Source organism: Salmo salar, chromosome ssa29 (genome assembly GCF_905237065.1).
Source record: "Salmo salar chromosome ssa29, Ssal_v3.1, whole genome shotgun sequence".
NCBI classification, from domain to species: Eukaryota; Metazoa; Chordata; class Actinopteri; order Salmoniformes; family Salmonidae; genus Salmo; species Salmo salar.
Window position 1 is genome coordinate 8376578 of NC_059470.1, and position 15865 is coordinate 8392442.

Genomic DNA, 15865 nt, shown 5'->3' on the forward strand with positions numbered 1-15865 from the left:
CTCAATTATGGGGTTTGTATATAACTCTTGTATAAAATGAATGAGTAAAGATGCAACTATTTGTGAAATAATGTAAGGTGATGTTAAACCTTTAATGACAGAGAATTGTATTCCCTTTAAAGTTTAACTAAGTCACTGGCCCGCCCCCATGAGCACAGACATGATCTGGCTTCATAGACCCACCTTTTCTATTGTTACGAATAAAACCCCCTCCTGAGGAAATCCTCTTCAGACCACGCGTACCTCGTTGCAATGGTTGTTGAATTCCTAACCATACCACGTGGAGCATTGGCTTCACGGCGGGAAATGGTTAAACTCTCTGAGACTATCGATCCCGACAGAATAAGAGCAAATCTTAGATACTAATTACTAGTCTGCAGCTAGAAATTATGTCAACCTGGGATGCAAAGACCGACAACTGCCGAAATATCTATTCTATGAGAACATTTCTGAATGGTACTCTGAAGACTTTGATCTTCAGGGAAGCAGAGAGAGACGATGATGAACTGACTCTCCAACAGAAGGACTGACAATTCCAACAGAGATCACGACGACACACTGGGAGTAAATATATATTGATTGCAATTATTCCCGAATGAGTGAGCGTTCATGTGCAAAGGATTAGCATTTCAATTAATAGAATTATCAACTGTGTAGTGACTCCTTTTGTCTTTCCCGCCCTTCTCAGTCCACACCCACTTCCCTTTGTCCACCAAGCCGTCATATCGGCTTAGCCCACTAGGGAACCTCCCCTATCATTTCCTACTGTTTGTTTGTTTATGCATTTCTGTGATTATTTAGTTAGTTAGTAAATAAATGATTAAGACAATTGGTGTATGGATTATTCATATTAAAAGCTGGGTTCGTGCAGATAACCAACAATTTATGACGTTTGGAATGAGACTAATGTGAGGTAAAGAATAATTAATTAATTAGAAGACTAATTGATCAGATATTAAAATATCTGAAGAGTTAAATTAGGAAAATTATAACTTTGTAATCTGAAGATTTTCCTTGGTGCCCCGACTTCCTAGTTAATTACATTTACATGATTAGTTTAATCACGTAATAATAATTACAGAGAATTGATTTGATAAAATAACCGTCTTCACTTTAATGATGCCAAAGACACGACACCTCTATAGTGGCATCCAGCATAAGCCAAGCCCAACTCCAGCTACACTTGATCCCTGAATCCACTTGTTTCACAAGCAACGCCTCATTTTCACCTAATTCACTCATTCTGAAAATTAACCACATACTGTCAAGGGAAAACATTAGTTCACAGATAGTAGTTAGTTCATTTGTTAGTTAACATTTCACACAGATTGCCAAGAGTCCAGTAAGCAACTAATGCGTTATAACTTGAGGAACGGCAAGGAGTCGTATACCGGTTAATACTATAGCCAATTGGTTAGGTTACTAACGTTAGCTCATCTGATGTTGTAACGTTAGCTAGCTGTCAGTCTTTATTAGCCAGCAAATTTTCACACCAAAACCTCAACTATTTGATCAGTTAAGTTGGCTAATGTTGCTCAACATTTCTCTGGCTAGCTAACGCAGAATTCGATCCAGCTAGCAAGATACTTAACAATGCTAACAATACTTGTTCCACCACACTTTCTCCCACACCTCAAACTTTCCAAATGCCAGTTGTTTTTCAGTTACAGCTCATGAAGTACGCTTCATCACCTTCTCACCCCCGTCTCCGTGGTCAGGCTTCTCACCTACCTCTTTGTTATCGTTCAGGGGATGCGCTTCTGTAACTTGCAAACTGCCTTCCAATTCTCTGCTGTCTTTCCAGAGCGCGTACTGATGCTGCAAATTGGTTGTCTCTTCAGTCGCATGCTGCATTCTGCTAAGCCTTGGATACAGCCAGTATTGCTCCAAACGCGCATCACTCGTTCGCTTACAGCCAGTATTGTTCCAAAGCCCCCCCCTTCCCCCGCACAAACTTTTGTCATCGGATCTACACGAATCACGTAGGTCACCTATTTTGGATTCAAAACAGTGAATTTCACCGAAAGGTGATTAGTTTTCAACCCTGACAGTGCATGTCAGTTGACAGTGCATGTCAGAGCAACAACCAAGCCATAAGGTCGAAAGAATTGTCCGTAGAGCTCCGCGACAGGATTGTGTCAAGTCACACATTTTGGGAAGGGTACCAAAACATTTCTGCAGCATTGAAGGTCCCCAAGAACACAGTGGTTGAACGTCCCCAAGAACACAGTGGCCTTCATCATTCTTAAATGGAAGAAGTCTGGAACCACCAAGACTCTTCCTAGAGTTGCCGCCCGGCCAAACTGAGCAATAGGGGGAGAAGGGCCTTGGTCAGGGAGGTGACCAAGAACCTGATGGTCACTCTGACAGAGCTCTGGAGTTCCTCTGTGCAGATGGGAGAACATTCCAGAAGGACAACCATCTCTGCAGCACTCCACCAATCAGGCCTTTTGTCACGACCGTGCGGAGAGACGGACCAAAGCGCAGTGTGATCTGGGTTCCACATATTTTATTTCAAGTGAAACGCACAAAACAACAAAGAATAGACGATATGTGAAGCTCAAGCAGTGCTCATAGGCAACTACACAGAAACAAGATCCCACAAACACAGGTGGAAAAAATAACTACTTAAATATGTTCCCCAATTAGAGACGATACCAGCTGCCTCTAATTGGGAATCATACAAAAACCCCAACATAGAAAAAGAAACTAGAACACAACATAGACATAGATATACTAGATCATCATGCCTTAGTCACGCCCTGACCTACTACACCATAGAGAAACAATGGCTCTCTATGGTCAGGGCGTGACACCTTTATGGTAGAGTGGCCAGACGGAAGCCAGTCCTCAGTCAAAGGCACAAAACAGCCCGCTTTGAGTTTGCCAAAAGGCATCTAAAGACTCTCAGACCATGAGAAACAAGATTCCCTAGTCTGATGAAACCAAGATTGAACTCTTTGGTCTGAAGGCCAAGAGTCACATCTGGAGGAAACCTGGCACCATCCCTACGGTGAAGCATGGTGGTGATAGCATCATGCTGTGGGGATGTTTTTCATCGGCAGGGACTGGGAGGCTAGTCAGGATCGAGGCAAAGATGAACGGAGCAAAGTACAGAGAGATCCTTGATGAAAACCTGCTTCAGAGCGCTCAGGACCTCAGACTGGGGCAAAGGTTCACCTTCCAACAAGACAACGACACTAAGCACACAGGCAAGACAACGCAGGAGTGGCTTTGGGACAAGTCTCTGAATGTCCTTGAGTGGCCCAGCCAGAGCCCGGACTTGAACCCGATCAAACATCTCTGGAGAGACCTGAAAATAGCTGTGCAGCAACACTCCCCATCTAACCTGACAGAGCTTTAGAGGATCTGCAGAGAAGAATTGGAGAAACTCCCCAAATACAGGCGTGCCAAGCTTGTAGCATCATACCCAAGAAGACTCGAGGTTGCAATCGTTACCAAAGGCGCTTCAACAAAGTGCTGAGCAAAGGGTCTGAATATTTATGTAAATGTGATATTTCAGTTTTAAATGTTTTATACATTTGCAAAAATGTATAAAAAACTGTTTTTGCTTTGTCATTATGGGGTATTGTGTGTAGATTGATGAGGGAATTTGTTTTAATCAATTTTAGAATAAGGCTGTAACCTAACAAAAATGTGAAAAAGTCAAGGGGTCTGAATACTTTCCAAAGGCACTGTCTAGCTACAGTATATTTTCAGATATTATACGTTTCTCTCTATAAGCACTCTCTACTGTAAGTCGCTGTGTATAAAAGTGTCTACTAAAATGTGATTACGTGACCGATGTGAAATTGCTGAGTCTACCTTTAAAAGGAAAATAAAACGTGTCAAAGTACTGACCTTGGCAGAATGTAACACCAGTTGCTGGACATGGAGGTCTGGATAACAGCATCTGGCTGGCTATGGAAGTTCCTCAGGACCATGGGAGGGATGTCAAAGTCCGCCAACTAAAAGTCAACCATACAATCCTTAGCAAGTAAATGTTACGGAGTACAACTAGAGATAACTAATGAGAATTTAAAAAGAAGGCTCTGAGAACAAATTATTATAATGACAACCTGATGAATGGTTAAGGTAGAAATACTTGATGAAGGTGTGTAGTTTGTTAATGTCTGTCTGGCAGTGTGATGCATGGTACAAGATATTGTGTTGGGGCGGAAACAATTGCCAGTGAACGTACTTCTGTTTTAGCAGTGTTCTATGGAATATCAGACAGTGAGACAATAGCTTTTTTTTACTGCAATATTTAACAGATGGCTGTGTGTGTGTGTGCGCACGCGCACGCGTGTGAGTACGTAGGGGTGTTTTGACTGGCTGCTGGGCTCACCCTGATTGGAGGGAGTCGGACAGTGTTGGCCTCCACACTGACACACAGCTGGCTCTCATTGGCACTCAGCTCCATCACTGGCAATGGAAACATAGAACCTTGTCATTCTGCTGGATTAGAGGTCGGTAACACTTCATTTTAAAGTGGCCTATATATCCCAAAATATAATTCAGTATAATTCCATCAAATACATATGAGGACTGTACAGTACAGGGGCGAATCCTAACATCTTTCTACTCAAGTAGATTTTTCACTTCGTCATGCCATATCAATGTCAGGTGGAAGTTTATATGTACAGTACAGTCCTGTACACCATATGTATTTCGACAGTAAAGCTATACTCCAGCAATTTGAATTGGAAATCAAATCAAATTTAATTTGTCACATGCGCCGAATACAACAGGTGTAGCCCTTACTGTGAAAAGCTTACCTACAAGCCCTTAACCAACAATGCAGTTCAAGAAATAGAGTTATGAAAATATTTACTAAATAAACTAAAGTAAAAAATGTAATAAAAAGTAACACAATAAAATAACAATAACAAGGCTATATATAGGGGGTACCGGTACCGAGTCAATGTGCAGGAGTACAGGTTAGTGAAGGTAATTTGTATATGTAGGTAGGGGTAAAGTGACTATGCAGATAATAAACAGCGAGCAGCAGCAGTGTAAAGACAAAGGGGGGCGGGGTGTCAATGTAAATAGTCCGGGTGGCTATTTGATTGATTGTTCAGCAGTCTTATGGCTTGGGGGTAGAAGCTGTCAGTATCTGGTGTGACCACCATTTGCCTCATGCAGCGCGACACGTTGTCCCACTTGTCTTCAATGGCTCTGCAAAGTTGCTGGATATTGCCGGTAACTGGATCAAGCTGTCGTACACGTCAATCCAGAGCATCCCTTATATGCTCAATATGTGACATGTCTGGTGAGTATGCAGGCCATGGAAGAACTTTGTTTCAGAACATTCTCTAGCAATAGCTCTGGTTGACATTCCTGCAGTCAGCATGCTAATTGCACGCGCCCTCAAAACTTGAGACATCTGTGGCATTGTGTTGTGTGACTAAACTACACATTTTAGAGTGTGCTTTTATTGTCCCCAGCACAAGGTGCACCTGTGTATTGATCATGCTTTAAATCAGCTTCTTGATATGCCATACCTGTCAGGTCGATGGATTATCTTGCAAAGAAGAAATGCTCACTAACAGAGATGTAAACAAATCTGTGCACAAAATTTGAGATAAATACCCTTTTTGTGCGAATGGAAAATGTCTGGGATCTTTTATTTCAGCTCATGAAACTTGTGATCAACACTTAACATGTGTTTATATTTTTGTTCAGTGTAGTAAGTAGTCTAGCAGTATTTGGTCCCATATCGCGTGAACCCAATGACTACATCAACATTTTGACTACAAACTTGTTGGGTGCATTTGCAGTTTGTTTTGGGTGTATTCTTTCCAATAGCAACTGAATGGGGAATGGTATCTGGAGTCATTTTCTTCGTAAATGAGCAGAGATGTTTCTGAACACTTCTAAATTCATCTTGATGTTGCCATAATTCAGATAATTCATGAATGGATCATGAATAATGATGAGTATAAAAGTTACAGAGGCTACAACAACAGATGCTAACCAATCACCATGACGAAAAACTGAAAAGTTAGCATTTTTTCGGGGGTATCATCTTTGTGCCTCTTACATTCTCACTCATCATCATTATCTCACTCATGATTTTTTTTATAATCATGGCAGTATCCAATGAATATAAGAGTGTTTATAGCCATCTTCTATTTTCACAAATCTCAATTAAAAGGTGACATTCTGTACTGTCGCCTCATATGAACTAATTTGATCTCAAATATAAAATGCTGGAGTACAGATACACATTTTTTTATTTAGCTTCGCTATTCAAATACATCGTGAGAACTATTTGAATTGACTAAGATTTGTAATTTACTGAGCAATTAACAATAACTCAGAGTTAAGCCTAATGCACTTGGCTATAGCAACTAGAATTGTCATTATAGCCTTTCCACTATAGGAAACCTTCAACCCAGAGCCATATATAGTATAGTGACCTCTATATCTCTATTTATGGCTCTGCGTATACCACTGTGGTTCGAGAGCTAAAGGTTAAAGGCTTTGAGAAATAGCTTAAATAGCTCAAATAACCTCTAAACCAAAGTTGTAAAGGATACTGAAAGTGTAACAGCTGATCCTTCACACTCAAACACCTACCAATGGCGTTGAGCTTCCCCGAATCAGCCAGAAACTCCCTCCCTAGAAAGTGAACAAGATCAATAGATATGGTTAAGTAATCAAACCTACAGTAGTGTTGTTGCAGTACAATGTAGTTGGATTAGTAGTAGTCATCTATTGATGAGTGTGTGTTTCTCTCTGTGTGTGTCTATGTGTGTGTGTATACGCGTGTGTGTGTCTCTCTGTCTGTGTGTGTGCGTGTCTATGTGTGTGTCATTCTGGCAGCCATGAAAGACTAGATATAAAGTAATAAAGTTGGCAAGGAAGGTCGCGTTTAGCACGGAACAAACTTCCAAGTTGAAGGACAGTCTGGCCTTCCCCCGGTCTGTTATCATAAGACATGGACGCTTATGTAAAACATTAAGGTTTTGGAGGACCTCAGATAAATGTTCTCTCTTCTTGGCCAGGCTCTTGAGATGGAGTCATAAAATAATCATCTTAATTTATTTATAGATTATGGGGGCTGGGTGGTCTGCAAGAGAGGAAACGGCAGTAATGACGCAGCATTAATGATAACATTACTGTAGTTGTCTAAGCAGCGCTGTTCTCATAGTCATAATCTAAATAAGTGCCAGACGGGCTGTTCATGGATCCCATCCATTCAAATAGCGGAATATGTTGGAAGGCAACAAAAGGCAATCCAGGTTAAGTGCAAATACATTTTCACCTTTTCTCGTTTCAGTCAAGGGCAAGAAAACATTTGGAAATAGACAGCGGCCTGTGTGTAGGCCGTCATTGTAAATAAGCATTTGTTCTTAACTGACTTGCCTAGTTAAATAAAGGTTCAATAAAAAAATGAAAATTCCACTAGTCATCTATTGATGAGTGTGTGCGTTTCTCTCTGTGTGTGTGCGTGTGTGAGACGTGTGTGAGTGTCTCTCTCTCTGTGTGTGTGTGTGTGTGTGTGTGTGTGTGTGTGTGTGTGTGTGTGTGTGTGTGTGTGTGTGTGTGTGTGTGTGTGTGTGTGTGTGTGTGTGTGTTGTGGGTGTATGTGTGTGTAGCGCCCTGTGTGAACTCAGAATCAAATACTCACTATCATATCAAATAGGCCCAAGGTGAAGGTAATGGAGGGTGGTGTAACATATTTGCAGAGTCACTGCGATTATAGACATGCCTTCTCAACAGGTCTGCGATTAAACAGTGACCTTTGCAACCGCCTAGCGAAATCACTTCCAACTAGAAGCAAAATTCCACAAAAGACAGGCAAACAATTCAATGTTATCAGGCCAAAGAGAATGGGACCTGTAACAGTTTATTAATTATCCCCTTTTCTTACTTTGTAAATGACAAACGCTTTAATTTCATGATGAGCCATAAAAAAGGGCAAGGGAAAATACCAGGGATTAGGGAGGGGCTTTCAAAAGGGGCTGCAGTTAGGGCTGCGCTAGGGTAAGGGTAATGTTTAAAAAAAAGTGAGACTAGGGTTATGGTTGTGAAAAAGGCTGGAGATATGGGAAGGACTATGTTTGCACCATTGTCAGATTACTATTCATCCATTGATACCACTGTCAACTTTCTACAACATGGCCGTTTCTGGGGTTTGTTACTGTGTAAATGTGAAATTCCGTCACCCATGACGGATGAGTTTAAAACAACACAATTTAGAAAGAAGGCCTCCTCGATCTCCTCTCCTAGATAAAACAGACTGGTGATAGGCTAACTACTGTACATCATAATAACTAGCCCATAACAATATTACTAACTTAAAACAGTTCCATTATATTAATTCCATATTCCTATATACAGTACTAGTACAAACCAGCAATAAGGAACTGTCCGACTTTGTTCCAGTTCGGAGCCAGCCTGCTGGTCAAGGAGTAGGACAGACAGGTCTGCAGAATACCAGGGAGAACCCTCTGAGGAGAGCCCATCTGCCCAAACACAACACAGAGAGACTACATGTAACTTAACTGACTAGACGGGACAGCATCCACCCGTCTCTGATACAGCATTCTATATCAGTGATTCTCAACCAGGAGACCTAGTACTGAGCCCTGTGGGGCCTCAGTGAGCTTTCAAGGGGTCACAAGAAAAGCAGGGCAAGACCTCTCAAGTAGTAAATAACAGCAATAAGAACAAAATATCTCACATTTCATGGAAAACAACTGTTTGACATGCAATGATATTTAAAATGTGGATGTGGATAATGAATGTAAAACTAACATACTTGTAAAAATGTATCTGAATTGGTTTCTAAACTTGGTCAAAATTGCAAAAGTAATGAGTGAAAGTGAATGACAAGTAGGCCAGCCCAAGCTTACCTGCAGACTGTGCCGTTGTACATAAGCTTGTACTATTCCTCTTTTAAAAAAGGGAATCTGTTGGGAGAAAAGTTAGAATTCAACAATATGAAACCTCACAATTATTTGGTCAAATAAGGGATCATTGACTCTTCTGATGACACACTCGGTTAAAGGGAAGATTGTTAAACAACTGCAACACAGTCAACGTGTCACGACTTCGGCCGAAGTTGATGCCGCTCCTTGTTCGGGGGAGTTCGGCGGTCGACGTCACCGGTCTTCTAGCCATCACCGATCCATTTTTCATTTTCCATTTGTTTTGTCTCGTTGTCCCACACACCTGGTTTTCATTTCCCAATTACTGGTCATGTATTTAACCCTCTGTTTCCCCCCATGTCTTTGAGTGTGATTGTTATTTGTTCAGGTCGGAATGTTCCGGCTGGTTTGTACCGGGTGCTGTTTATCACCCATGCTTTGTGGCAACTGTTCTTTTTGCACTTTGTAAATTGTTTACTTTGTGCTGTCGAGTAAAGTACGTTGTTTCACTCATCTCTGCTCTCCTGCGCCTGACTTTATACACCAGCTACACCCACCAACCTGACACAATGATTCACCAGAACTGTGTGTGGAACACTAGTGAAAGCAAATGGAGTGCTAGAGCAGATGCACAATGTAGATTACATGTTTACATGCAGGGGTTAATAATGTGGATTTTCCAGTTAGGAAGTTATTGGTGTTTCACAAATAGAAAACAATTGATTGATTGTTTTTGTTTGAAATTAAGATTAAAATATGAAGAACCTGTTGTTTTTGTAAAGCAGCTCAAACCGTTATACGCAGCTTAAAATGATACTACATTTGGACAATTCTAATATTGTTTTTGTTTTTCTATTATTTTGGCTACAATCCAGAAGGGGTGAAAAAAATGACAGTGTTTGGAATGCAGACCAACTATTTTGGGTTGCATGCAACATGCCTCTGCACGATATGTGTAGGCACGTACACACATACCTTACACTCACTCACACATTTCTCATTTTCTCACGCACTATTAACCTGTTTACATCATCCATTTAAACCAGAGAACGTATTTCAGTGGATGAATGAATGAAAGAGTACCCTTATGTTGCATTATGCTACCCATTCCATATACGATTATTAAACACTACTATTAAATGAGTTACAATGATAGATTAGATCGAGAACCCTATTTTGTAATCGTGCAATGTGAAACGGGGTAAATCCCTCCTCAAAATCCCTAGAAAATCCAGGGTCGGATTCATTAGGGCATGCAACAGAAACTGCTTTCAAACTTTTTGCAACTGAAATCGACAATGAGCGTTTCTTATAAGTCCAGGAAGTCCTTTCCCATTTCAGTCCATTGTCTTCCATTTGGTGCCTAATGAAGACAACCCATATATCTCCCTCTAAGGAAATCAAACCATTTCCTATGACTGGAGAGTTGTGACAAAGCCTCCCTTGCGTGCACACCTGGTTGGTGTCATGTTACATGGCATGTGAAGGTGGTGTTTTACTTACTGTGCACTTACATAACCTCCAACAATTGGTAAACAAGCCAGATCAAAGGCTCCAATGACCTGCTTTAGTGCAGTCATTGGTAATCATACTAATGAAAGTGTATGAGACAGAGTATAAGGGGAACTACTTACAATACTGAGTAAAATACATTTCACAGAATTCATAAATGCATGATTTTCAACTGATTGGTTCAAAAAGTGTATCATCATCTTACTCAAATATTTGCAGGAGAAAACGAATTGTGTTGGCTGGTTGCCACAAGTACATTTTGCCAAACATTAAAACCAGAAGTAAATTATTGTGTAACTTGGTCAGCTGCCTGATTCATTTCTGTGTTTAAACGTGTTAGAAATTGAGTGTTTCCCAGCAAAAATTAAGTCTTCACCCTCGCAAATGGAAACTCACAGCCAAAGCACCCCCCCGAAGCACTCATGGGCAAGCGGTTTAAGCACCGCCTTCGCCCAATCCTGATATGTCCAAATTACCAAACATGAAAACCCAAAAACTGGAGCTAATGCTGCTCGGATATCACACATCCCATTCAGTCCTGGCAGATTCCCTCGGTCTACACTCAGAATCTTCCCACGGGAGATTAGTCTGTCTGTTTCATGGACTATTAAATACGGACTTGAGTGCACACTTACCGCCATCACCATTGTGATCTCTGAGAAACACCCCAATACCGGAGAGGCAATGATGTCTGCATACAATAACAACAGCTCCCTGAAAGTGAATATAGGAAAGTTAATTCAATTGGTCCGCTTATTAACCTGAGAACAGCAACAATGCACTTTAATACAATGTAAATAGTTGATTTTAAACTAGAGAATAACTGTGCAATCTTTCTGTGCATCCTTTCTGCACCTCAAAGGGTTTTATAATTCATTCAAAAACAACCTGAGTTTCTTACAGAAAGATTACCATTGGGTTAAGAAGAGATTGGGCATTTTGAGGTTTGCTTTCCTTTAAGCATAAGAACCTGTATTTATTCAAGCAACCTCCAATCAAACTCTGAGCAGCTGTCTCACCTGCATGTTTTCACCTGCTTGTTTCTCACTTCTCCGTCATCAGACTGCAAGGACAGGGTGACACAGCACAGCTTCCTCAGGTCAGGGAGAATTAGAAAGAACAGGGACTGCTCTCCACCTCCACTCATCCTGCTGAAAGACAGAAATAGAATTGAAAGGGTGTTAGGCTGTGTCAAGCAATGAACAATTGCTCTGTTGGTACAGTGTCCTACAGTGCCTTGCAAAAGTATTCACCCCCCTTGGCATTTTTCCTATTTTGTTGCCTTACAACCTGGAATTAAAATAGATTTTTGGGGGGTTTGTATCTTTTGATTTACACAACATGCCTATCACTTTGAAGATGCTAAATATTTGTATTGTGAAACAAACAAGAAACAAGACAAAAAAAATTTAAACTTGAGTGTGCATAACTATTCACCCCCCAAAGTCAATACTTTGTAGAGCCACCTTTAGCAGCAATTACAGCTGCAAGTCTCTTGGGATATGTCTCTATAAGCTTGGCACATCCAGCCACTGGGCTTTTTGCCCATTCGTCAAGGCAAAACTGCTCTAGCTCCTTCAAGTTGGATGGGTTCCTGCTGGAGTACAGCAATCTTTAAGTCATACCACAGATTATCTGGGCTTTGACTAGGCCATTCCAAGACATTTAAATGTTTCCCCTTAAACCACTCGAGTGTTGCTTTAGCAGTATGCTTAGGGTCATTGTCCTGCTGAAAGGTGAAGCTCCGTCCCAGTCTCAAATCTCTGGAGACTGAAACAGGTTTCCTCAAGAATTTCCCTGTATTTAGCGCCATCCATCATTCCTTCAATTCTGACCAGTTTCCCAGTTCCTACCGATGAAAAACATCTCCACAGCATGATGCTGCCACCACCATGCTTCACTGTGGGGATGGTGTTCTCGGGGTAATGAGAGGTGTTGGGTTTGTGCCAGACATAGTGTTTTCCTTGATGGCCAAAAAACAAAATTTTAGTCTCATCTGATCAGAGTACCTTCTTCCATATGTTTGGGGAGTCTCCCACATGTCTTTTGGCGAACACCAAACGTGTATGCTTATGTTTTTCTTTAAGCAATGGCTTTTTTTCTGGCCACTCTCCGTAAAGCCCAGCTCTGTGGAGTGTTTGGCTTAAAGTGGTCCTATGGACAGATATTCCAATCTCCGTTGTGGAGCTTTGCAGCACCTTCAGGGTTATCTTTGGTCTCTATGTTGCCTCTCTGACTAATGCCCTCCTTGCCTGGTGCGTGAGTTCTGGTGGGCAGCCCACTCTTGGCAGATTTGCGGTGGTGCCATATTCTTTCAAAAAAAATTACAATGGATTTAATGGTGCTCCATGGGATGTTCAAAGTTTCGGATATTTTTTTATAACCCAACTGTCACGCCCTGACCATAGAGAGCCCTTGGTTCTCTATGGTGTTGTAGGTCAGGGCGTGACTAGGGGGTGTTCTAGTCTTTGCATTTCTATGTTGGTGCTCTTGGTATGGTTCCCAATTAGAGGCAGCTGATGTTCCTTGTCTCTAATTGGGGATCATACTTAAGTTCTCCATTGTTCCCACCTGGGTTGTGGGATATTGTTTTGTGTTAGTGTGCTGATCACTACGACTTCACGTTCATTGTATGTTTGTTGTTTTCATAGTTTCACTTTAATAAAATATGTGGAACTCAAATCACGCTGTGCCTTGGTCTGACCTTTTCTACGAGCGTGACACCAACCCTGATCTGTACTTCTCCACAACTTTGTCCCTGACCTGTTTGGAGAGTTCCTTGGTCTTCATGGTGATGATTGCTTGGTGGTGCCCCTTGCTTAGTGGTGTTGCAGACTCTGGGGCATGTGACAGATCATGTGACACTGAGTTTGCACACAGATGAACTTTATTTACTTAATTATGTGACTTCTGAAGGTAATTGGTTGCACCAGATCTTATTTTGGGGCTTCATAGCAAAGGGGGTGAATACATATGCACGCACCACTTTCCCGTTTTAAATTCTTTTGAATTTTTTTAAACAAGTCATTTTTTTCATTTCACTTCACCAATTTGGACTATTTTGTGTATGTCAATTACATGAAACCAAATAAAAATCAATTTAAATTACAGGTTGTAATGCAACAAAATAGGAAAAATGCCAAGGGGGGTAAATACTTTTGCAAGGCACTGTATGTTCCTGTCATTGTGCTCAAGGCTTCCAATAACTGTGGAATTGATGCCTTTGCAACCATCTTTAGTGTAACGCTCTCTAACATTAACTTGCAAGTGATATTGCAATGTAGGGTGTAACAGCTACAAATGATTGGTGACAATCATGTGTAGCTAGATCAATTTGGTTTAACATTCTAGCTAGTTATAGCCTAACATTACCAAGCAGATAGGTTTGAGGTTACCCTCAAACCTATCTGAAGAAAGACATAATTGTTGTTTAAAAATGAACCTACCTATGAACAACCAAAACATAAACATGGAGTTGAAGCTAGCTAGGTCCTTTTTTTGTTGTTGTTATGAATCATAAGGTGTTAAAGCAAATTCTAGAGCAGTTGTTCTCAAACATTTTGGGGCTGGGGACCCCTTTTGTGATCGTAAATTCATCAGGGACCCCCTCACAATCAGAACACCCCTCGAGTGAGAAAAAATTGCATACAAGGAGTTTTACTCTGACATCGACAATGCATGGCCGGACAAACCAAGTCTTAGGCCCTGGGAAGGAACACTTTAAAGGCTTGGCATCGGAGAGAACATTTTGCACATTTCAAGCTATTGTGATTTCCTGCAATTCTACACATTGCAGCTTTAAAGGACGCCACCAGAGGGCAATGCCAGCCCTATTTCGACGTAATTCCTGTTCTAGAGCGGAAATGTAGAGTAGTAGTCATTATCGCCAGGGGGCAATTAATTTTGCAGCGCATAGTAAAAATACATGAACACATAACAATGAATATACACAAAAACAATATATACAGAAATATGTACACAACTACCAGAAATACTAGCTTATTGAGCAAGCTGATAGCAGCTGGTATGGACGAGAGTTTAACCCTATTAGTTTATTTGCTCGTTTAGGTTCGTTTAGGTTCCACCTCTGAAGAATGACTTATACATGATACTTATAAAAATATTCACGAATTGGGGGTGGGAAGGAACGCAGAGGTGATTTCCAATTGGAGTGGAGAAACATCAACAAATAGGGCACTGACAGCTGTCAGTGTAGCTAACTAGCATGCTAACCTTATCTAGCTAACCTTATCTAGTTGTATTATCTCCAAAGTTTGGGCATTTTCCATAAATTGCGGCCGAGAATCCGCCATAGAAATAGTAATAAGATGAAGAAGCTCTGGTAATATGGTTAACTATTGAAAGGTTTAGAGACATGCGTTTTTCTACATTGGAATTGACAAGGTGCCACCTTTGGAACAGTAGGTAGGCTGCTGGCAGGCATCGGCTGTGGTACAGCAAAACCAAATCATCCCCTGCTCATGGTTCTCACAGGGGATGTGAAATGATAGGTTACAATGACTTTGCTCATGATGCACGTCGCAAATGACACCTAACAACACCCTGAGCGCATCGGATTCGAAACACTAATACAAATGTAACAACAGCACACCAAAATAGGTAAAGAGGTTCCTTGAATTTTCTTTTGTGGGGCCGTTTCATTATAGGACAGACACTTGTGGTTTTTAGATGCACCAACCAAAGCAGTGGAGCATGTAGTGAAGCAAAACTTTAGTGGTCAAAATCATTCATCTTGGGGTGACGGGGGAGAGAGGGTTTGACGAACTCAATCATATCACACAATTATACCATTTATATTTTTTTCAAATACAGACTAGCTCAAAAATAAGTGAAAATTGACAAATTATCCAATGGATTATGATAATTTCTGGTTAAAAAAAAAGTGGAGCTGCAAAAAGAAGTTTGCTCCCCCTATTTTAATTTGCTCCATGGCTCAGGTGGCCAAATGGACGAAAGGCTGTTTGGCTCAGCTCAGTAGCAAAGATGAAGAAATGTTGTCTGAAAAGTATTTGAAAGTCATCTAATAAGGAAACACAGCATTGCCAAGTATTTCCACAAATCTCCCACTTCGGATTTCCCACTTCAAGCCAAATATATCATACTAAAATTACTTGTTGACTTAAATCGTTGTGCAACATCATGGGTAAGCTCTGGGCATCGTCTTTCATTTGAAAAAAAGTCAATTTTCCGCTGTTGTTGTACTTTCAAGCTAATATCCTGAAATTCTACAAATTTTGCCATGAGGCAGAGAGAAAACTTTGCAGTTTAAAATCTTAAATTGCAGTGCATTTATGTTAAAGAAAAACACAATTTTGGGGGAATACAAGAAGTATTGAGTTGAAAAATAGATAACTGGTCGAGTACTGTTGATACCAATATCCCTGTGAGCCTCCCAGGCCCATGTTGGCCAGGGTTAAGAACATAAATTGTAGATTAATAATATTACATTATAT

General features: G+C 40.9%; 1 protein-coding gene across 1 annotated transcript in view; it reads right to left on the minus strand.

Moving 5' to 3' along the window:
* Window positions 1–15865, minus strand: part of cssa29h18orf63 (chromosome ssa29 C18orf63 homolog) — a 39553-nt gene that overhangs the window by 19141 nt on the left and 4547 nt on the right. Inside the window, exons 2-8 of the mRNA XM_014180635.2 lie at window positions 11411–11542; window positions 11027–11105; window positions 8865–8921; window positions 8363–8474; window positions 6583–6624; window positions 4349–4425; window positions 3862–3968 (exon numbers count right to left, since the gene is read on the minus strand). Coding sequence (XP_014036110.1) covers window positions 3862–3968; window positions 4349–4425; window positions 6583–6624; window positions 8363–8474; window positions 8865–8921; window positions 11027–11105; window positions 11411–11538 — 602 coding nt within the window. The 5' untranslated portion in view covers window positions 11539–11542. The remainder of the gene's footprint in view (window positions 1–3861; window positions 3969–4348; window positions 4426–6582; window positions 6625–8362; window positions 8475–8864; window positions 8922–11026; window positions 11106–11410; window positions 11543–15865) is intronic.